General features: G+C 38.2%; 2 protein-coding genes across 2 annotated transcripts; one reads left to right on the forward strand and one right to left on the reverse strand.

The window, feature by feature from the left end:
• Window positions 1-1,118: 1,118 nt before the first annotated feature.
• LOC144661545 (coatomer subunit epsilon-like) lies at window positions 1,119-12,390 on the reverse strand. Its single transcript, XM_078522353.1, has 12 exons — window positions 12,250-12,390; window positions 12,065-12,127; window positions 9,069-9,169; window positions 7,547-7,643; window positions 7,156-7,205; window positions 6,049-6,102; window positions 5,926-5,947; window positions 5,358-5,417; window positions 3,772-3,927; window positions 3,298-3,366; window positions 1,818-1,892; window positions 1,119-1,275 (listed from the first exon to the last, which is right to left on the reverse strand). The coding sequence occupies exons 1-12, from the start codon at window positions 12,346-12,348 to the stop codon at window positions 1,222-1,224; spliced, it is 900 nt and encodes a 299-aa protein (XP_078378479.1). The 5' UTR covers window positions 12,349-12,390; the 3' UTR covers window positions 1,119-1,221.
• Window positions 12,391-17,339: 4,949 nt separating this feature from the next.
• LOC144649230 (tachykinin-like peptides receptor 86C) lies at window positions 17,340-19,342 on the forward strand. The gene has a single exon (XM_078508688.1). It carries the CDS (start codon window positions 17,629-17,631, stop codon window positions 18,841-18,843), a length of 1,215 nt encoding a protein of 404 aa, XP_078364814.1. The 5' UTR covers window positions 17,340-17,628; the 3' UTR covers window positions 18,844-19,342.
• The last annotated feature ends 3,607 nt before the right edge of the window (window positions 19,343-22,949 follow it).

The following is a 22,949-nucleotide window of genomic DNA, read 5'->3' on the forward strand; positions in this document are numbered from 1 at the left end:
GAAGTCGGAATTTTGAAATCTAAAGACTTAACGACTTCCTTGGAATAACAAGAGCTTACCGTGCGGTAAAGCTCTCGAAGCCCGCTATCATCTGCGGGCTAACTAACCTGGAAATATTGAAGCTTGGTCTTAAGTGGACAAAATGTTTGCGTATAAAGGCAGTTTCTTTGTTTCAGGGCCGCGATAAATATGTCCGTCGATGATAAGTTTATCAACATTGAAGGATGCCCGCTTGTTTTGTTTCTTGGCTTTCTTTAATACGGGTAGTAGCTCTTTCCTCATATCTTCTATCTCTTTTGGAAAGTCGTCCGCCACGCCGATCTTTAGGGCTGGATTGATGTTCTTGACGTGTTGGAAAATGCGGCCTTTATCTTTAAAGAACGACATCTTAGCTATAGTAGGTCGAGGTTTGTTTGCATCTGCCTGATCTGTCATTGTGTTTCGTCGCGTTGGAATACGATGAACCCGCTCGAACTCAAGATTGTCGACCGCCTCTTTAGAAATTTTTAGCTCATTGCTTGACGAAATAGGAAAGGTACATGTCAGTGTACGCCGAGTTCCGTGAACGCTCGAGTTATCACGTGTTTACCGTATCTTAGGAATGGAGAATTTTTAATAGTGAGTGTTACGTGGGTGAGGGTTGGGAGGATGCGTACATGGGTGGATGGGTGGGTTGGTGCGTGCGTGCGTGCGTGCGTGCGTGCGCAGGGAGGGGTAGCACTTTTTTAAAAGATGTTTTTTATCGAGGTACTGCATGACAGAGATTCTCATTTCAATCTTTGTAAAATGGTTTACTGGCGCGCCATGACGAAATATACACGTACAAGCAGCAAGTCACTGAGGAATGAATAGCTTGTACCAGTCATGAGTTTTTTTTCTAAATGATGGAAATCGAAGCTATTTTATTACTGTTATTACATTATTTGGTGGCTTTCTGCGAATTCAGTTTCATGACCTTCATTCTAAAGATCTGACAATACATCGAATTTATTATGTCTTAAAAATCCAAAGTACCCTTTGATTAAAACTATTAAATTCCTCATTCGATGAAAAAAACTACATTATTTTACGCAAAGGCTTAAACAACTTCAAAACAAGTTCCATCACATATACATGTACATAGATAATAAACAGAGCTACTGTTTGAGCTCTAGAGTTTTAATTCTATTTGTTAACAAATACACCACGTTCCACAAAGTTCCTTTCCCATCATTAGCGTTTTCATGACTGTACACTGACTGCATATTGGCCCGCAAGCTCATCGAAAACTTTTTCCTGAATAAAAACAAATAATAAATCGTAACTTTAATAATTCGCAACAATAAATATTTCATTAATTAAAATATTTGTATATCTGATTGTAAATTGCTCCTGATTTTTCCTTTTGGAGACCCCACATGGTTTTCAGGGACCAGTAGTTGAAATAAAGTGACCAACATGGTCCAATCTTGGAAACTTCTCTCAATTCAGTGCTTTCAGTACTTTCTTTCTTCTTGATACATGTATCTCTTCTTTCAACTTGCTTGACGTTTCAAAATTCACCAATAGGTATGAAAGTTCTTTGAATTGTAGGAATTTTTGCAGTGGCAGGCTCTCCAATGGAAAAAATCCATGGAACTTTATTATAAACGTACAGTAGTTTTAACATGATTGGCTGAGCAAGCTGACTGTGAGTTAACTTGCTGTTTTTGTTCCATTAAAAATTAACATTATTGTCAACCCATTCCAATATATTTTCGAAAGATTGTTAAAATTCAAACCTTGTTATGGTGTTTGATTCGAAACTGAAGGATTGTTAACCAAAACAAAAAACTTACCTTTGCTAGAAAGTCTTTTGTAAAGGGGTGGTTAGGATGTCCATCTTTTAGCTGAGAAATATATCGCGTTGTAACCTGTAAGATGCACATTTTTTGAAAAGAGAAATCGATGTCAGCATTGCAAAACGTTATAAAACTAAAAAAAATGTTGTCAACAGTGTCATTTTGTGTAATTAACACAAACGTTTCGGGCATAGCCCTTCATCAGTGTGAAAACCGTTTTCCGATTTGGAATTTGGAATTTGGAAAACGGTTTTCACACTGATGAAGGGCTATGCCCGAAACGTTTGTGTTAATTACACAAAATGACACTGTTGACAACTTTTTTTTAGTTTTTTTGTTTATAGTACTAATTTGAAAGTGTCACGCATCTACTGGGAATTTTTTAACCCGCATTTGTCATTGCAAAACGTTATTACAGTGAAAGACTTATTCCGAAACTGTTTTCGATATTATGATATGCCGTATCCTAAAACAGCTGTATTTTACTGCTTAAGAAATCTGTTTTCTACATGTACAGCCGTTTAGAATTCTCTAGCATGGACAAACATACATGTATTCTGAAAAATAATCGTTAAAACTTTCTCAGTTTCCATATCATGATAGAAACATAGCTTTTGGCCAGTTAGAATATGCACATCATCTGCAAACTACAGTAGAATCCTGATTTCACGAACCTTGGTTTCTCAAATTTCCGATTATATAATTACATGTATTTTATTATATAAACATCAGTGAAATACCAGGAAATCTTTCGCGTGAAAAAATCATATCTTCACACGTGAAAATAACATGTTATTTTCACATGTGAAGATATCGATTTCCAAACATTTTCTGACAAGTTTGCCCTGTTTCAATGCTGAATGAGCCAAAGTAAATCGATATTAAGTCAAAACATTTTCGGATCTTCCTCGACAATCTTCGGCAATCTTCGGAAAATGGTCGGAAATCTTCGGAAAATCGTCAAAAACATCGTAATTAGTAGGTTTATATAATAAACAGAATATCACATGGTTGCTTGGAGATATGAAATTTATCTTCCCGTGAACATTCAAATCGATATTCCACTCGTTCGCTGCGCTCACTCGTGAGATATCACTTTGAACACTTGAAGATAAATTTCATATCTCCGCGCAACCATGTAATATCCTCTATGTATTTTATTTCCCCTGGATAATACTTATCTATAATTTTTCTATCACTGATTTCTCAAAGCATTTTTCCTTCCCCCTGGGGTTTGAGAAAAATTGGAATTTTATTCTCTAGTTGTATATTCTAAACATAATGATGCACTGTACTTGTATTGTACCTAAATTACCCAACATTAAGTTCACGTAAAATAATTACTGCCATTCCTACATGTAGCTCCCATGCAAAAGTGAGAGTTTTTTGTTGAGTTTCCATAGACCTTACACATAACAGGTTTCAAGATCAGAGGTACGTTATGAAAACTAGTTCACAAACAAGTAGCCTCTGTTACCTCAGGGGCCTTTCCCAAATGCTGCGACAAAACCACCATGTTAATTAGAGTCTCGGGATTACTACTGTCCTACAAAGAAAAACAGAACAAAAAAAAAAACGACTCAACTTCTCAGGCTACTTCAAGACAATTATAATTATATGCATTGTAATTTGCATTACCATGAGATGTAGAGGGGAAAGAAACTCTTCAGGAAGCAGGAGAAAAGGTAAAAGGGCGCAGAAATTGGGAAATCTTCGACCAGTGCAAAATAATTTTTACAGGAGGTGTGGGGACCTGCATACACTTGAAGTTTTTCTGCAGAGTCCAAACAGAGATATACCTACATACATGAACATGTAGTTATTAACAGTGATGTCTGTGACTGATCCATGTGATGTACATGTACATCATCAACATGAATTTCTCATCCTGAACCTCGGATCCCTCCTGGAAGAGATGTAAAATACTGTAGCTTGCAATAAGATATCTTACTTTGTCAAGAGCATCTTGAAGCACACTCTCTGCATCGTCAAACTTCCCCATGTGCATGTATGCAATGGCCTGACCATTGAGTAACATGACTGTTGGACTGTATTTGTCTGAAAGTTCTTGGAAAATGTAGTAAGCATCCTGATATTTCTCTCCACCCTGTGATAAAAAGAAAAGAAAACACATACCGTAAATGATCTCATAACTGCTGGGGCATCAATTAAATTTTAGGGGACAGAGGAGGGTTGTTAAATACAAGTGAAGTTTCCCAGGCCACTTGGAATTAAGGCCGTTGCCGTAAATGATCTAATAAACGCCCGGGGCATCTATTAAATTTTCGGGGTCCTAGGGGAGGCGTTAAACAGATATGAAGCGTTTATTAGAGAGAGGCGTTTATTTCACTTCAACTGTAACAACGTCAACAAAACAAATAAGACGCGTACACTGTAGCTTGCTCACGGAGTAAGATAGAAAACAGAGTTTGTGAGTAGTAGACTAATCTACATGTATTCTGTGCTAATGCAAGGCCTGGAGATGCCATTCATACTTCAAAATCGATGTCTTTGTCATCATCTGGGTCAACCATGTAAGCATCGTTGGCCTCTTCGATGTCTGATTCAAGCAAGAAGCTTAATAAATTGTGTTTAGCATTACCTTGGTCTTTGAGGTCTGGTGATTCTTGGAGGGGGCATGCATCTGTTAGACACTGGGCGTTTAGAGGAGGGGGGGGGGCATCTAACACAAACTTAACAACTTAGAGGGGGTGTTTGTTAAATACGAAGCATCTATTTTAGAGAAGGCATTTATTACATCATTTTTGGTTCATGTAGTTGATTATGAAGCCCCAAACTAAACCACTACAGTCACTGATAGTGACTGTAGCCAACAAAACAACAGAATCTTAATAATATTATGCATTGCAAAATGTTCTCAAACATTTCATCAATCACATACACATGTACATGTTGTATAGTTCTGTACATGTACCCCTGCAAGCCAGTAGTGTGGCATCTCTTAAGCTTACAAGTTATTCAACTGGTTCTCTTGCATATGCTGGAGAAGCCACGAGCCAAGCGGCACACACTGCTGGAGCTTATCCCGGTTTCCGTAGCATTAAGCGGCTAGCAATAATATTATTTCTACTCCCCCCTGAATGGGATGCTAGTCCATTGCAGGGTTCCCCACCCCCCCCCCCCCCCCAGCATTATATCTCCGGTACCCATTTATACACCTGGGTGGAGAGAGGCACTATGAGAGTAAAGTGTCTTGCCCAGGAACACAACACAAGTGACCCCGGCCGGGGCTCGAACTCGGACCGCTCAATCCGGAGTCCGGCGCTCTAACCATTAGGCCACCGCGCCTCCCATTACATTGCTATCATTGCATATGATAGCAGTTGCTATTGTTTATGGGACTACAGTAGGGGCATTGTCCATGTACTATACTGTTCTCTCAAGGAGTAGCGAGCCGTTCCTGTGAGCCAGTCTGAGACCTGCTACTTCTACCCCGAAAGCTGCTGTAGAGTATGCCTAAAATTAACTATTTTTGTAAACATGTACAGTGTACATGTATTAACTGTTGCCACTTACCACAGCAAGATTAAACCAAGCAAGGGAGAGTTGTGTCAAAGTGGCATCATCATCTTGGTCCTGCAGAAGAGTTAAACCATTAAAAACTGCAGAAAGCATTTTACTTACATGTAGAAAAATTAATATGAATTATAGTTAAAAAAGAGGGGTTTTTCATCTTGTTTTATCAACAGTGATAAGATAACTATGACTTCAGTGTCTATGTGCACAGGTAGATGAATCATGGTTACAAATGAATGAACAGTCAAATTAGAACCGTGTTCCCTAGTGTTGAAAGACATGTACATAAAAATATTATGCAGAACTTTGTACAATTTACACTGTATGTTTGCTTTTTCTCAACCAAATAGACGTAAAACCAAAAACAAGTTGTGACCTACATGTACTCACAAAATGTTATCCCGTGCTTTCTTTGTGCTGGCTACATGTACATGTCTTAGTACTGAACTGTCTTTGTCCTTTGTGGTTGGCCAGAGTGAGTTCGAATTAAGTTTTGGTTTTTGATACTCAATTGTAAACCATGAAAAACCAACTTGTAACAGATCAGTCACAACTAAGAAAAACCTACCTGCATTCTTTTCAGTTCTTTCCTACAAAAGCCAAATATTAAAAAAAACAATGATTAGCCCAATAATCAAATGGATTTTTAAACACAACTTGAATACCTTCTTCCATTAAAATGTCAACTCACTTGGCTAGGTCTATTCTGTCCATGCTGATGTAAATTTGCACTGATAAAGCTGAGCTGAAATAGCAAGAAAAAATAACTTTACTATTATAATAAAAACAAAACAGTCTTGAGACAATGCTCAGTGGAATAGAGATAGATGCACTTAAAAAGAGTGGCTGAAAAACAATGTGCAATATTTTCTACAACCCAATGTAACGGCTGCTAAATTATTACAGTGAAACGGTTGATAGGGGAATGGAATGCATGTACAGTGCACAATAAAAATTATGAACACTGAACATGTAAATTTATTATGCCTGCATACAACTGTACAGCCTGCACAGCCATGGATGATCATTCACGTAGTTACTCTATAATACATGCACATGTAACAGTACCAAATTTACCCTTTTGACAATGTCAGTTATGTAACCAAGTGATGCTGAGAATTTTCAATAAATGCAACTTTTACATGTACATGTACTGGTTGGGTTTGTACAATGTATTTGTTGGTCCTGAATTTAACTCCTTCACGCTTTGTACATTAAATAGCTTACTGATCAGCCTTGCACCAGTTTGAATTTTTAACAAGTTTCCAATTATTTACAATACAAATTTTGTTTGTTTAGTTACTGAGTGTCCTAAATTAGCACAGTAGGGCTTAATACATGTACCTAGCCTGTTCCAGGTGTTTGGTTAGTGGGGAAGCGACCTGAAGGATGGCGAGCAAAAAAAAAAAAAAATTAGGGGAGGGGGGCTGGGAGGAAAACGAGCCTCGCCATAATCCCCTTGCTATTTTTTCGCTGGCCGTTCTTCCCGCTGCTTCCCAACTAAGGCCTGGTTCACACTAGCGACATAACGACATAACGGCAAGGTCACGCAAATGCAAAAAACACCTCACATTGATGTTTTATGTCACCAGTGTGAACAACATAACATAACGACATAGTTGGAACATAATGACATACAGCTGTAAGCATAACGACATAAGGAAAGAATTGAACTTTTCTTTATGTCGTTATGTCCATGCCGTTATGTTGTTATGTCGCTTGTGTGAACCAGGCCTAACCGAACGCCTCGAACAGGCTACTAAATACCTAGACACTAAGATAAAGTGATTTTGCTTACCACTCAAGTGACTCTGACTGATGGAGACATCGTAATGCAGATTCATAATTCTGTTGTAAAAATAGAAACAGCATTTACAGGTAGCTAGAATACTGAAAATTAATTTTTTAGCCGGTGTGAACTCAGGAAAACTAAATTCAATTTGTGCAAACTATAATGAGACTGTTTATTTGTACCGTTGTACATTATATTATTATTAATAATGTTTGAGTGTCAAAGAAGTACACAAAGCAGGAGAATTTTAGTGGCTATGTACACTGTATGTGTGAACGTACAGCTGTATGTACATAATTTAACCAGTACAATGTAGGTCAGTATGTCCCAAATACAGGTACATGTACATCAATGTGCATAAAATAAACAAAAATATTAAATTAAGTTTTCAAGGTACTTGTTCGTTAAAGTAGATAGATGCTGCCATTAACAGGTCATAGTCATTGAGATCACTGGAGTTTAACTTCTTTTCTATGGACTTCAAGATTGAATCCCTACAATGGACAACAAAACGATGGTCATTATTTTAAACAAAATCACTACCTCAGTACAAAAATTTAATTCACGCCTGTAATCTATTAAAGAAATAAAAAACGCACCCGAGTGCATTGTTCAGTTATATAAGCACGCGGGAATTTTTAAGAACACGAGACACTTCTCAAGTGTTCTTAAAAATTCCCAAGTGCTTATATAACTCAGCAATGCACGAGGAGAAAGTTTTTTATTTCTTTTATGAAATGTTAAAGAAATTGCGCGCGCTAAAACTCGTGACGTAAGCAGCGTGCATTATAACTCGATAAAGCACGCGCGTGACGTATGCAGCGTGCTTTATGGAGCTATAATGAATTCAAACTGACCAATCACAGCGCGCGCAATTACTCGGACATTTTATAAATACCAGTAAAGGATAAACAAGTAAACTGTACCAGCCTGGTGCCTGGTGGTATAAAAATTAATTATAATATGTGACAATAGTTTGGAAAGGTGATAGTAAGTACATGTAATCACTACCACACAGGGGTCAGTATCACATGTAGGTTACTGCACTATTGTCTGTAATAGACAGTCCTCAGGGAAACAGTTACATGTAGCTTTGCTTTCCCATGACACTCAAGAGAAAACAAAATTAAATTTAGTACATCTACACTGTAGTATTCTATGTAGTTTTATAGCACAACTAAAGTAAAGCGCGCGTTCTGATTGGTTAATTTAGCGTCTACTATTTGCCCATGGGTGCACGCTGACGTATGCTTCAACTTGAGCGCGCACGCTGATCTGTTGCGACATGCCACAAGAAAGTGCCACTACTTTACGAGTTTTTACTTGTTTTCTCAATTTTCCTGTGAATTTGAAAAGCTAAACATAAGAAAAACCATTTTCCATAATGCTGAAGACTTTGAGGTATAATGCAAGTTTGAAATAATTCAAAACTTTGTATTGTTTGTTTTTTTCTTTTGGGTTTTCGTCAGCGTTTACGCGAGCACTACACGCAATTGTTCAAATAAGCGCGCACACTTTTACCTCAAAGAAACTTTAATAAATCTGCTAAAAGTTGTGCTATAAAACAAATGGTAAACGTCACAGCGTGCACTATTGAGTTACAGATGCACTTGGGAGGTTTGCTAAGCACTCAAGAAGCTAGAGTCGACTCTTACGCATCTTTCGTGCTTAGCAACCTCCCGCGTGCATCTGTAACTCAATAGTGCACGCTGTGACGTTTACCATATGTTAAATTGAGCCCTTTTTGCATGGTCAAAACAATAATAATTAGAAAGAGCAAGCACTAAACATGTACACTGTACTGTACATGTAGATCACCTTATCTGCATTGTATCCCATGTAGGATTCAATTATTCTTATAAATCTAGCAGCATATCACTGTACATTGTAGATGAAGGTACATGTAACACATTACATACCTTTTGCTTGGATTCTGGTGATAATCTGCTAACATCCTGACTGGTTGAACTTCTGGAGGAGACGATGATGATACCTCATCCAAAACAACTCTGTGCTTACCCTAACAAGGAAGACAAAGAACCTTTACGTGAATAAATAATATTTATGGTAAAAAGTACCGTAACCCTGTAATTCCCTATAAAGGGGATCAACAACTCATTTTTCCAGGGCTACCTATACACACATGTACAATGTTAAGTGGGCAGGCAAACAGAATAAAGAAAAGTACCAACTAAGATGCTCTCTTTAGTAGTCTCTTAAGTAATGTTAATATGGTAGGTAACACCAGTGTTTTATTAGGTATAAGGTATTGTCAGTATTGTTAACAATGTTTTCTTGTACTGTTAGTAACTGTAAGTAATGTAGTTAATGTTAGTATTGTAAGTAATGTTAGTTTTGTTTAAGTAATTTGTGGTATTGTAAGTAATGTTAGTATTGTAAGAAAATTTGTTGTTCTCAATAAAAATAAAAAAATAAAAAAAAACTAAGATGCTCTCAGGTAACACCAAACTCTCAGCCCAAACTGTTACTATCATTATTACATCAAAAGCCATGGGCAATATCGTGATCAAAGGCAGGATAATAGTACTACTGTAGGTTTAAAAAAGTCACATCCATACTCAATCTTGTACTCATATTCCAATCTGAAGTTCCCTACAGTATTATTTTGCAACTACCAATCATAAAGTAAAGTCTGTCCAAGCCTAAGTGGCCCATAGAGCCGGAGCTTATCCCGGTTTCCGTAGCATTAAGCAACTAGGAGTATTGCTACTCCCCCCTGGATGGGATGCTAGTCCATCGCAGGGTTACCCCCCAGCAGTAAGTTCGCCGGTACCCATTTATACACCTGGGTGAAGAGAGGCACCGTGAGAGTAAAGTGTCTTGCCCAAGAACACAACGCAGCGCCCCCGGCCAGGCCTCGAACCCGGGCCGTTCGACTCGGAGTCAAGCACGCTAACCATTAGCCACCGCGTCTCCACAACTACCAATCATACTACAATTTAATGTTAGCAATGTTGCTATTGGAAGTACATGGTATGAGTGTTGTACACTGTACTAAAGGAATTGACTATTGATGAAGCAAGAGGTGAAAGTACTCTTGAAGAAAATGAACCCAGGATTTACATGTATTTAGATGATTATATGTGGTCGCACAGAGATACGATACATCGCTATCCCATGAGTGAGTGCAGGGAAGGAGTGAGATATCGATTTGAACACGAGAAGATAAATTTCATATCTCCAAGCAACCATGTATTATTCTGTCTGTTATAGAAACCAACTAAAAACAAGGCCATAGATAGACAATTTTTCAAAGATTTCCGACAATTTTCCGAAGATTTGCAAAGAGTTTCAAAATGTTGCCCGAAGGTTGTACGAATGTTTCCGAACTTTTCTGAAAATTTCTGAAGATTAACGAGGAAGATCCGAAGATGTTTTGACTTAATATCGATAAACTTTGGCTCATTGAGCATTGAAACATGACAAACTCTGAGAGCTGATTGGTCAAAGACATTGATATCACTCATGTGTGGATGTCATTCACATGTGTGTGATACCATTTTTATCGATTTGCTACCACTCACTATAGATACATTGTACACACAATGTACCACTGCAGTTTATATATAATATACACTGTACATGTAGATTAACACCTGGTACTACTTTGTTATAGCCTCACTTGAACTGAGAATGACTTTTTTTTAATTTTGTGATTTGACTGCAGCCCAGACTTCAAGTTTACTGTCCTGGACCCAGCTGTTCAAACAGGGATACTGCTATACACCTGGCCCCGGTTGTTCTAAAGCTGGATGACGCTATCCACTGGATAAATTGCTATCCAGCAGATAAATGTTAACAAATCATACTACGCTATCCACCGGATAGCAATTTAGCCGGTGGATCGCATTATCCAACTTTCTAACAACCGGGGCCAGACTAATTGCTATCCAGCAGATAGTGTAGTTTCTTTGAGATCCCCTGTTTTATGAGTCAAATGAGTCTATGAGTGATGACTCATGAGTCAATGAGACAAGGTGATTTTTACACAAAGTAGGTTATTATCTATTGAACAATCGTTTTCTTTCATACAAGTAAGCTTAGAAGCACTCTTCTTTGCTTATCGTTAGTTTTACTCTGGTTTGTATGTGGCTAGTTGCACTCTAGTTTGCTTACGGTAAGTTAATTCTACTCTGGTTTGCTTGTGGTTAGTTCCACTCTGGTATGCTTGCAGTAAGTTCCACTCCGATTTGCTTGTGGTTAGTTCCAATCGGGTTTGCTTGCGGTTAGCTTATATTTGTAAGTGAGGGCAGCACTATTTTCAAATTAATAACTCTAATTTAAGATTTGACTCATTGACTTTACTCTCGATAGGAGGTCCCTTGCTTTATGGATACGGTTATCCAACCTTTGAACAAGGGTGCCCTGATCAGTAAAATAAAATTTTTGTTTACATGTGTAGTGCCATTGCTATAAAATTAATATCACTTGCATAAGCGCTAAATTTATTGACCTAGAGGGATGATTTTCTAAAAAAAAAGAGCTGATAAAGTTCTTGTCATGACATGCATCACTCACTAATATATTCAACTGTAAAGTGAAGAAATCTTCCTCGTAGTGAATTGAAGCCAGATTTTTTTCTGGTTCTCTTTCTTTGCAATTTCTAGCTTTTATTGCAAATTGAATTATTCACCGTGAGGATCATTTCTTCACTTTACATCTCATCCGCAGTTCACATATATGAATCATTTCCTATACTTTTCGTCATATTCAACTGTAATAAAGGCTTTTTGCAGTAATAATTATTGTCGGTCAGCAGGCCATGATCGAAAATTATTATTTGAACACGTTCAAAACAATCAGTCAATTAATAATTATTATAGAAGAACCGTACACGGCCGAGCCTGAACCGAAAAGTTTTGAAATGGAATGTCTTTGATTAACAATCACTTACCTGAGCTGTATAAGCCCTGTACATATAAACATCTTTTTCAATGGCTAGTTCCCTTGAAGAAGGCTACAAAAGACAATTTATATACATCGATCATGAAGAGTGACATGTCATGATATTACAACCGTTAACTCAAGCAATTTTTACTAGAAAAAGATGGTAACCGCAACATAAGTTGTAAAACTTACATGTAACTTCTGAGCTTCGTTTACACAGAACTGGTAATTTCCGATGTAAAAGGAATTCCTGATTTCGAAGAGTTCATCCACGTCACCACTGGCCGCCATGTTGCTTTTCTTGCTCGAATGTGCCGGTGGAACCCAGGGCAATCCACGTACTACTGCGCACGGATTGTCCTGGGGACGATTTCGTAACCGCGTTGGATTGTGGGATTTTTCCTGTCGTGCGTGAAGCGCCTGGCAAAACAAACGGGTCGTGAAAACCACATACGCGATCTGGAGCATACATGAAAAGCCTTTTCTTTGTTTAGAACAGAGATTTTCACGTTGGCTGTTCTGGTACAATGTGCGCTGATCCCGTAATTTTTATTAGTTTATTTCTGAACATAATTTTTATGAGTATTATTTATATATCTTTTAAATATACTACAACATTCCCCACTCCTGCCCCGTCCACGATACTCAAGAGCCGAGGACGGGAACCGAAAAGCGAATATTCTTTTCTTTGGCATGCATTTTCGAATGCAAATTATAAAATTACACACGCTTTAATGGGGGATATCCAACTCATTCGATGAGTAACAATTATCAGTACATACTATTTTTAACATTTTTTTTACTTAACCGCGATGAACAACAACAACCTCTTTCGATGAGGGCGGAAAACGCGCCAAATACAACGACAGTTGCCTTCCTGTCGCCATCGCAAATTTCCCTTTCGTAAACGGTCGTTGCCATTTGAAACGGTCGATGCCATTTCTCAGAACGGTCATTGCTATTTGAAACGGTCGATGCCATTTATAATTTGGACCAAATCGCATGAAAGGATCTTTCAAACTTCTTGAGAGTATCAGATGTTTGTTTAGAAATGTCAAGCGATTCCAAAAATCATTTTGATTTTCTAGTTGACGAAGTATCCGAGCTTCGGTATACCATAAGATCGCTATGTTCTCAGGCGCGTAGGTGGGGGGTTCGAGGGGTTCGAACGAACCCCCTTTGGAGGTCAATAATGGAGGACCGAAAACACAAACTGTTAGCAAATAATGGGGGAATGGAAAACAAACTTTGAGTGTTGCAGCTTTTAAATTACCCCTGCATTGTTTGGAGAATGGATCCTAGTGACCTAGTATATGTAGTCAAAATAATCCCATCGTTGAAAAAATATTTCCTTAGCAGGGGTTCGGGATTTGATAAAATTAATGGAGTATCAATAAACGAAATGCGGGGATTACGTGTATTTAGTACATATTGACGCTTTGACGCCGCTTTTAGTACATTGGCGGTGGAGCCGGGGGTGGGGGCTTAACCTTTTACCCTGATATGCCTTTGCAGCACACGTCAAGTTTTTTTAAAACGTTTAGTGTACTAAGCTGGTATGTATGTATGTATTAAGTTAACAAAACGCCGGAAATATTGTTGTTAAGACTAAAAATACCTGTCATTTTACAGTTCACCGAGTTCGAAATATTGACGTGCATAATGCTGAAAATAGCATTTCCGGGCCTTTAGATTTCAAAATATTCTGGGGGGACATGCCCCCAGATCCCCCTAGAAGCTCGCGCCTTCGGCGCTCGTATTAAATAACCCCCCTTAATAAATATTTTTGTCAATACGAACACCCTTCCAAAAACTTCAGCTACGCGCCTGGTTCTCGACACTTGTAAAAATGGCTCAGCCCGGAAGTAAGAAATATTGAAACAGAAAACTGCAGAAAGCCTTACGCAAACGAATGAATGGATGAATATCTCCATTTACTTTAGTAACCTAATGAGAATATTCTATGCCTGTTTAGAAATGCCAAGCGGTTCTTAAAATTATTTTGGTTTCGAAGTGGACGAATTCTTCGAGCTTGTGCATACTATTAAATCGCTACGTTCTCGACATTCGGCATGTCGGTATGCACAAGCTCGAAGAATTCGCCCTGAATTCGTCCACTTCGAAACCGCTTGGCATTTCTAAACAGGCATAGAATATTCTCATTTGGTAACTAAAGTAAATGGAGATATTCATCCATTCATTCGTTTGCGTGAGGTTTTCTGCAGTTTTCTGTTTCAATATTTCTTACAGCCGTTTTGTGAGCCCACGTTCCTTGCCCCTCGTTGGGGTCGGGCCGGAGGCCGAGGATGACAACCGTACCGACAAACGGCCGGCAATCGAGCCTAGAACATGTGCTTTAAGATTTGATAGGTATAGAACATTTCTTAAAAACCTTTTTTTATTATTTGAGTGCTTGTGTTGGTGACCAAGTGTAGTCATGGCTGAAAAAGTATCATCGCAAAATGTTTTTCCCCAACGGTAGTTAATTTTCGTTGTTGTCTGTTGGTTGAAGTGATCATGAAAGACTCAATGCGGCCGGTTTCCAGTCATAAAACGATAATCAGAGTTGACTAACGTCTTGAAATTTTAAACAAAGGAATTTTAAAATATATTTCAAATTCATAGCCCTGAAATAATAAAAAAAGATAATTACCGGGTTTTACAGATTTTTAATGTAAATTTGCTGCACTGGACCGTAAGGGCAGGTAAGTTCAACTTTGTTGGATATCAGTCAATATTACATTTTATACCATGCCATAGAAAATACAGCCAATCAGAATACAGGAAAGCCGTTGTATATTCGACGGTATTCAACCCAACCTTCCCATCGTGCGCTGCGATCTTATTCTCGATGAAATTTAGTAAGCGTATTTTCAATGGCATGGTATAAAATAGTTACACAACACTTTCTCGTGGTATACTATGGAATATCCCACTTGTCACTTGTATTTTCTTGGTATACACACTCGCCTAAAGGCTCGTGTGTATACCGAGAAAATACAAGTGACTCGTGGGATATTCCATAGTATAGCACTCGAAAGCGTTGCATAACTAGTATGTATTCAACTACAGCATACTCAGTTAGACAGCGAATAGGCCCGTAGCATGCATCCGCAGCAAAAACAAGAGACCGGTAAAAGCAGTCTAATTTCGTCGGATATAAATCAACATTATATTGTATCCTGGTTCAAAAGGCCCAAACATAATTCACAGCCGGTCACCCAACGAGAAAATTGTGCTTAAGGTGTAGGCCTTTTTCGGGACAAAAACGACATTTCTCTCTTTCCGAAAACAACAGGCATTACTTTCCCCATGTCAAAAAAGTTTGTGTTAAAGAACGCTCCAGTTTTTCGTCAAATGTTTATCCGAAACTCGTAAGCGATAATAGGTCTTCCGAACAGATATTCGTCGAAACGGTCTGTTGGGTGCCCTTAAATTAATCCAACTAAAGTGAATAAATGTTGTCATAACTGGCAACACAAAAATTAATGGACGATGCCATATCTGCTGTAGTTAAGGCTAGGCTTGGTCAAAACTGTGCTTTTATAGAGAGGTTAAGCATGACGTTAACGGCAAACGGCAAACGGCAAAGATAACTTCTGATTTTGAGTTCTTTTCTTCTAATCCGTAAATAAAGCACACAAAAATGGAATAACGTCACCGACTATTCATTGCAAATACAAATCATTTCACTCTACTGTACACACAACTGAAGAGAGACGGCAAAAGTTTCATTTTTGCCGTTTGCCGCCGTTTGCCGTAAACGTCATGCTTAACCTCTCTATTATTTAATGAGATTAGGCCTAGGTGAGGTGTTTATTAGACCTAAGTTAGCTTTACGCTTAGGTTGGGGATAGAAAGATCTACAAGGTCAGCTATATATGTGTGTGAAAGGCACCGTATGTAATGAAATTTTTCTAGAGATTTGGAGGATCAGCGTGGTCCCGATTACTGAGTAGTGGCAGAGGGTAGGTTGCCAAGATTCGTCCAAATTCTTGCAAAGCACTGCATAATAACAGAATGTTTAGAAGTAAAATGTTTCCGTTGACATGCAATTTGTTGAAAAATAAAAACGTATTATCCTGTTCAATCTTGCGGAATATAAAGGAGGACATTTGGGACGCAAACTGCAAAACATCCTTATTTTTTGTTTCCTTATCTTTAGTACGCAAATCGTAGTTTAAACTGCAGACATTTTTAATTTGAGTATGTTCGAAAAATACTAGCCCGTAAACAGGCTCTCCGACTTGCTTCGCTCGCTGATCAGATTGGGAGCCAGCTCGCAGGCTAGAAAAATACGAAATGATTTTTTTTTGCTGTAAAATAATAAAACTATTCGTATTTTCAGCTTGTAACTGCATTGCAAGAGAGATTGTTATTAAAATGAACGTTACATGCTAAAAGTGAAAATTACAACTTTTAAAAAAACGAAAATTCTAAAAAAACTAACTTACAGGTTAAGACCTCAGTTTGGATCAGGATATCATTTATGCAAATTCAAGCTAAAAGAATTATAGGTGTAATTGTATTCAGTTTTAAAGTGTTTCAGTTTTATGCTAAAACAGTTTAAGAGGAACTATAAAATCAAGATGTTTTGCACATTGTGCTAGATTCACCACGTCTGTGCCTGCGTTTAAATTTCCTAAATGATTCAGAAAGCTCGAAGTTGCGCTTCTATATAGCCAACAAGCACTGCACTGAGCTTACATATCAAAAGAAAAATAATTTCGAAATGAACTACTGACATGGTAATTAGACGGACGTGCGCGTGATAAACTGTTGAAAATTATGACAATAGAATGCTATTTTTAATAGTTCCTAATTGGCAGAGGTATTTTTCAAGGCCGACACACAATTTAAAATTATAAAATCAACCAACCCCCTTACATCCAACGTTGACAAACGTTTTCCGAAAAACAAGATGCTTCGTTGATAAGATTCTTATTTTGGAGCCCATGATGAAAAACGCCGACGGTATATATTCTACATTGGATATTAAATTAATGTATTGGCGGTTTCACTAACGAAATTAAAATATTGGATTTTAATGGACTTGACTTGATAGCACTTAACTTGAAAAGTTTTCTACACATCAATATTTAAATACTTTCTTTTTCATTTGAACAAGCTTGTTTGTGATAGGTACCATTGTCCGTTAGCCACATTTAAGACAGAACTGTTTATTTAAACCTAATTTTTAGCATAGGTCTGGACAGAGGATGAATATATTATTATAAGTCTTCAGTTTACCGAAGACTACACCACCTGTTCATGTCTTAAAACACGCTTGAGGTGTACATGCGTCAAACAGCAGCAAAACCGATCATATTACAATGAAGAAAAGGAAGTTCTTTATATTAGAAAGCGCGTTAAAGTCCGCCGGCGTTGAATACAACTTCAAAACATAGCAACTTCCTCAGTGGTGACAACAAAATGGAAAGGAAAAAAGAAATAATTCTGTTCCATCAGAGCGGTATAAATAAAGCTCTGAACAGATGAAAGATCAACGCAACATAAGCCCTGCTTTAAATAACGTCTTCAGCTCAGCTACGGAGTACTTTTATAGTAAACATGGCAAATCAATCTCATTTAGACAATTTCAACGGATCGCTTTCAGTGGGGAATTATCTACCGCACGAATTTGAACATGGCAAACGTTGTTTGAGCATTTTAGTAATTGTTTTCACTTTGCTAGGTAACTCGATCATCGTATTTTCTTACAGTCAAAACTACAAAATGAGAACTGCAACGAACACAATGGTCTTGAATCACTGCATCGCGGACATGTTTCTTGTCATGTCGGACATTGCGTTTTATGTAACGCCTGCTTATCACTCGAGTCTGATGGAAAGCGATGTCTTTTGCACGATGTCAGTTTTCTTCGACTGCTTTTTCAAAGTTGCCTCAATTCTCAGCATGTGCGGCATTGCGCTCGACAGATACGTAAACCTGGTCAGAACCTCTCGTAAAAGAATGACCAAAGATCGTGCAGTAGTGGTGATAGTATGTTGCTGGCTGCAGTCCACAATCGTGGCGGCTCCGTGGAGTAAACTGGCACGAACCGAAGACGTCGCAAGCAAACGCACTCTGTGTAGAACACTTCCTCGCTTTTTCGAGGCAGGATTACCAATAAACGCCCTGTCCGTTTTCTTCAAGACGGTCTCCGTTCTTCTTCCCCTAGTCGGCATCTGTTATGTTTCGTACCGTGTGTTTAGCACGGCGCGGCGAAGACGGAAAGTTACAATACAAGAAGGTTCACGGCAAGTCGCTAGACGGATCTCGGAAAGCTTCGCCTCACGCGCTCACACTAGATCTCCGATCACCGCCATAATCTTGTTCGTTGTGTACATTTCATGCACGACGCCGTTTGTTGTAGCAATTGTTTGGTCGATGTTTCGGAAAAATCATATTCTTGCCCCCGGGGCGGCGTTTGCTGTATACTTTTTGTTTCGTCTAAAAGGCACACTATTTCCAATTCTCTACATCTTGAGAAATCGCTTCGTCCTGAGCTACCTTAACAAACTTGTGTGCTGTAAGTTTCTGTCGAAGGCGAGTATTCCGAATTCTTCGAACGCGTTCGTCACCCATAACTCGGAAGAGCTTGCAGATTGGAACTGGCTTTCACCAAGACAGGCTAAAGCGAATGGCTTTTGCAGACGAGGAGGCCGCAAAGAGTCGAGGATATTCTATGGAGCAAGAACGGTTACAGTTACATTTGATTTTACGGACCTCAAAAGAGTAAGAGGAAACTCTCAGGTCGATCGTGTGAATGGAACATCGATATAAATATTTAAACTTCTCTAAATTATTATTATTGAGTCCGCAAAAAAGCAAGAAATTAAAAAGCTGTCCGGTTTGCATTTTAAATTATAGCTTTTGTTGTCATTATTGATTAGTTGCTGGCGAATAACTAAACGCAGTTTCAACTTTCCCACCTTTTTCCCCCAAAAATTAGTTCTAGCAAACCTTTAGTAGGCGAAAAACGTGAAATATTTTACTTCAAGTTGATGTTTTGCTAGGAGAATGTTTATTTGAAAACGACAACTGTTAATTAGGTATAATTACACAGAAATCGACTTGATACAAATCTTCAATACATTATATGTAAAAGTCAATCTTAAATTTTAAGTCCGCGGAATAATTATGTTTAACTCGAAAGGAACATATATATTTTTTCTGTTTTAGTTTTTCCCTAGAGATCAGGATTTGGAATGAAATTAAGTAACAATAAAAAATTTACAGGAAAGACAACTCAGTACCGGTGTACAAAGGTAAATAAATTGTAATTTCCATACCGGATTCTACAAGGACTAATCTTTATTAATGACTGTCAGAACTATCTTATTACATGAAATTTCCGCGACACGTTAATTTCGCGATTTTGGTGTGAGCATCTTTCGCGACAGTTAAAATTTCGCGATTTTGCGAAAATTTGCATTTTGAATCACTTTAATTTCGCGTTTTTGGGTAAGACAATTTACATTTTCTTGGTAACGTCAAAATTAACAAAAACGCAGGGGCGAGACTAATTCTCGGCAATAGCAACAACAGTGCAGTTCTCACAATGTCGCGAAGTAGGTCATGCTTGTACGTACATGAGTTATTGTTCCGGTTGACGACAACATCCATTTACATTGACAATTTCTTCCTTCAGTGGTACTAAACTTATTTTTTCTTGATTGTTGACATAATGCGAGTCACTTAATTTTCGCGTCATGTTATGTTCGCGACACTGTTCGCGTCACTTTAATTTCGCGAACTAATTAACGTGTCGCGAAAATTTCATGTAATAAGGTAGTCTGCTATTAAAACACGCGGTCTAGCGGGACTCGGGGCAAAGCGAGGAGCATGGAATCGAGCGCGAAGCCCGAGACGAAAAAAAACAAACAAAAAAAACAACGAAAATTGAACGAGAGAAATAAACGAGAAATAACTTATATCGTAAATACTCTTTTTCTTTGGCCATCGTATAGTGAACCATTTCTTCTCAAGGCTATTCAAAACAAACTATAACACATGTCATGATTCTCCCTTTGATTGAATTATCACAAAAATAGGTTTTCTAAGGTAGAAACAGGGAAATTGACAAAAGTCAATCGGGTATCCTTTTTTTCGACTTTTTTGCTTGTTTACAAGCAAGAAAAGAAGAATAGCGGAAAAGTTGTTCTATCTCGAACCACATTCTTGTAAACTCTCAAGGGACTGCTTTAATTTCTCAAGGGAATACCTTCCGCTGTGGGTGATCAAAGCGCGTGACTTGTAAAGTGTCACACTATAGTTGTGCTTCAACACTTCCGTTCTTGTAGAAAAAACGTGACTTGTCAAATTTACAAACGTTATATAACAATTAAAAACGTGAGTAGCCCAAATCTTACGTGACATAACCAATTAAGAATGTGAGGGGTTCAGCGCTCGAAGACAACGAAGTTTAAAACGATTAAGAACGCAATTTGTACTGGTACAAGTCTTTTTTAGTGGCTAATATTAATTTAACCTTAAACGATTAACAACGCAAATTTGTACTGGTACATGTCTTTCACACACTAAAACGTTGCTAAAAGTTAACCAAAAGGAACTCATTTCGTGGCAATTGATTATTTCTGCTGAGTTGCACAATTTAGAATTGCAACATCATTCAATGCAGGTGTGAAGTGTATTTACAAGTGTTTTTGGATTACTTCTGGTGGAAGCAGTAAACGCTAAAAAAATTTGCTTCTGTTCAGAAGTTAATGCACCGCCATTAGAAAAATAAACAGCAACTGTTTTACTGGAAATGTAGTCGTTAGAAATGGCATGTGTAGCCGTAAGGTAATTGAATAACCCGAGGAGAAGCGGCTTTTTGGTAATATCCAAACAAAAATTTACTTCCCAATGTGGGGTTAAGATTGCGTGACGAGACCGAGGGTAACTTTGTCGTGCGTAACCTTTAACGGGAACCCTGCATTAAGCCGAGTAGAAATCTTTCTAACTCGAAAGGAAACAACTATTTCGATTAAAGGCCATTTACCATTTTTTTTAACTAAGCCAAAGTATATGAGTCGCAAAGCGCCCAGCCGTCGCGACTGACAAATACAGCATTTCCTCCGCGAAAATAAAAAAAAAGAAGCTTGAACTGAAAGACGTTTGAATTCTTCCATGATATGTTCGAACAACAATGCCCAGGATAACATACTAACTTCATGCAAAAAAGTCGATATCTCGAAGAGATCTTTGATTCATATTTATTAAGAATCTAAAGAAGGTCATACGACTGACATTTCAGGCTAGTTATTTAAAGTCATTCGGTTTTTTTATGTACAAAGGAAAGGAAAGAAACCTTAAATTGGTTTCTAAGGACTAGAAAAACGTAAATACTAAGATACGGTAATAAAAAAAGTTTGTGTTTTCCGAATGGGAAACGGGAAAAAAGCACACAGAAATTCTCATTGTTGATTGTATTTATGTAAACACTTATTCTAGAGTTCCTCTTTTCTGTAGTTCCTGTCCAGCGTGCAAAACTCCCTTGGCAGGTTGCGTTTCGATACTCTATAGACTATGGAAACGAACTTGAGGACGTCAATGCTGTGAACCTCGTCAATGGTTACTATAGTTACCTAATGCATGTCGTCTAGCCTCACTTGCAAGAAGAGAACCAGAAACGGAAGCAGACAGGTCAATTGACCTATCCATACTTCATTCCAAGATGGCTGCCGAATAGTATTTAGTGCTAGTTTGTGGCGTTCGATCGGCGCATGTGTAGCCTGCGAATACAGCCGCCTCTTATTCGCGTCCCGCTACGAAGAGCGAATGAGAGGCGGCTGTATTCGCAGGCTAGCGCATGTGCTGTGTCGTAATACAATTTTTGTTTGTAAGTTCCACTAGTATCGAACTAGGTAAAAAATGTACGAGAGCATTATACTAAGGGTGTTATTTTTAAAAGCATGAGTTGTTAAACTGGAAATTTAAATGAAATTAAATTCGGAAACCACTTTTTCATGTTGGGCTCTCTTAATGTCTGGCTCCAACAAAGGAAACAACGACTTTGTTTCCCAAGGAAAATGAAAGCACACTGTTTCCCTTGGAACGGATCATTGTAAAAAAAAGGCCTTATATTTAGTACCAAAAATATTTTATGATACTCAAAGTTTCTCACTTTAAAACGTTTGGCGCGAGAAACTTGCCTACCTCCTCCTTGTGTCGTCTTGAACATGAGCACGCATGTTAAAGAGAAGTTCTCCGAAATACGCAGAATTAAGACCAAGACACACGTGCAGACCCGTTGTCCTGTTCATTAAACCGTCTGTTTGGCGACATTCTTGTTGCTATTCCACATTTTCGTTGTTTTCAAAACAAAACTCGTTGTAAGCGACGTGCCAGGTTCACACGGGGGACGCGCGTGTGACTGCAACGTGACCCTGGAGCATGTCTTAACTATACTTTTTTGTGTGTACATGTTGTGGTTCAATTTTTCCCGTAATGAAGTTTGGTATTTTCCTTTATTCAGGTGTATGGTACCATGACTTTGAAGATAGAAGAAGAAAAATATTGAAAATATTGAAAGAAAAATACCAAATTGTATCAGGGGTTAAATTGAGCCACGACATACACATTGTGTTTAAAAATAGCGTAATTGTAGTCAGGGGATGACATAGTTTGTTAGTGGTTTGACGCTGACTGTTTTTTGATGTTATTTTTCAAGACGTTTTGGCTAGTGCTAAAGCCTTCTTTAGTTGAATAATCTGTTACATGGGATTTAAAAAGGCAACAAGTTAGCGCGCGCCGCAAAAATAACGTGAAAAGTTTGAAAAAGAACGTGGCGCGAGACTCGTGCGCGTAACAAGGACTTGTAGACCTCTGGGATAATAGCGTGGTCGTTCCAAGTGTTCGGACCCTTAATGGAAAACCAGGCTTCC

The sequence above is a fragment of the Oculina patagonica genome, chromosome 1, assembly GCF_052425735.1.
Source record: "Oculina patagonica isolate OP01 chromosome 1, crgOcupat, whole genome shotgun sequence".
Taxonomy (NCBI): Eukaryota; Metazoa; Cnidaria; class Anthozoa; order Scleractinia; family Oculinidae; genus Oculina; species Oculina patagonica.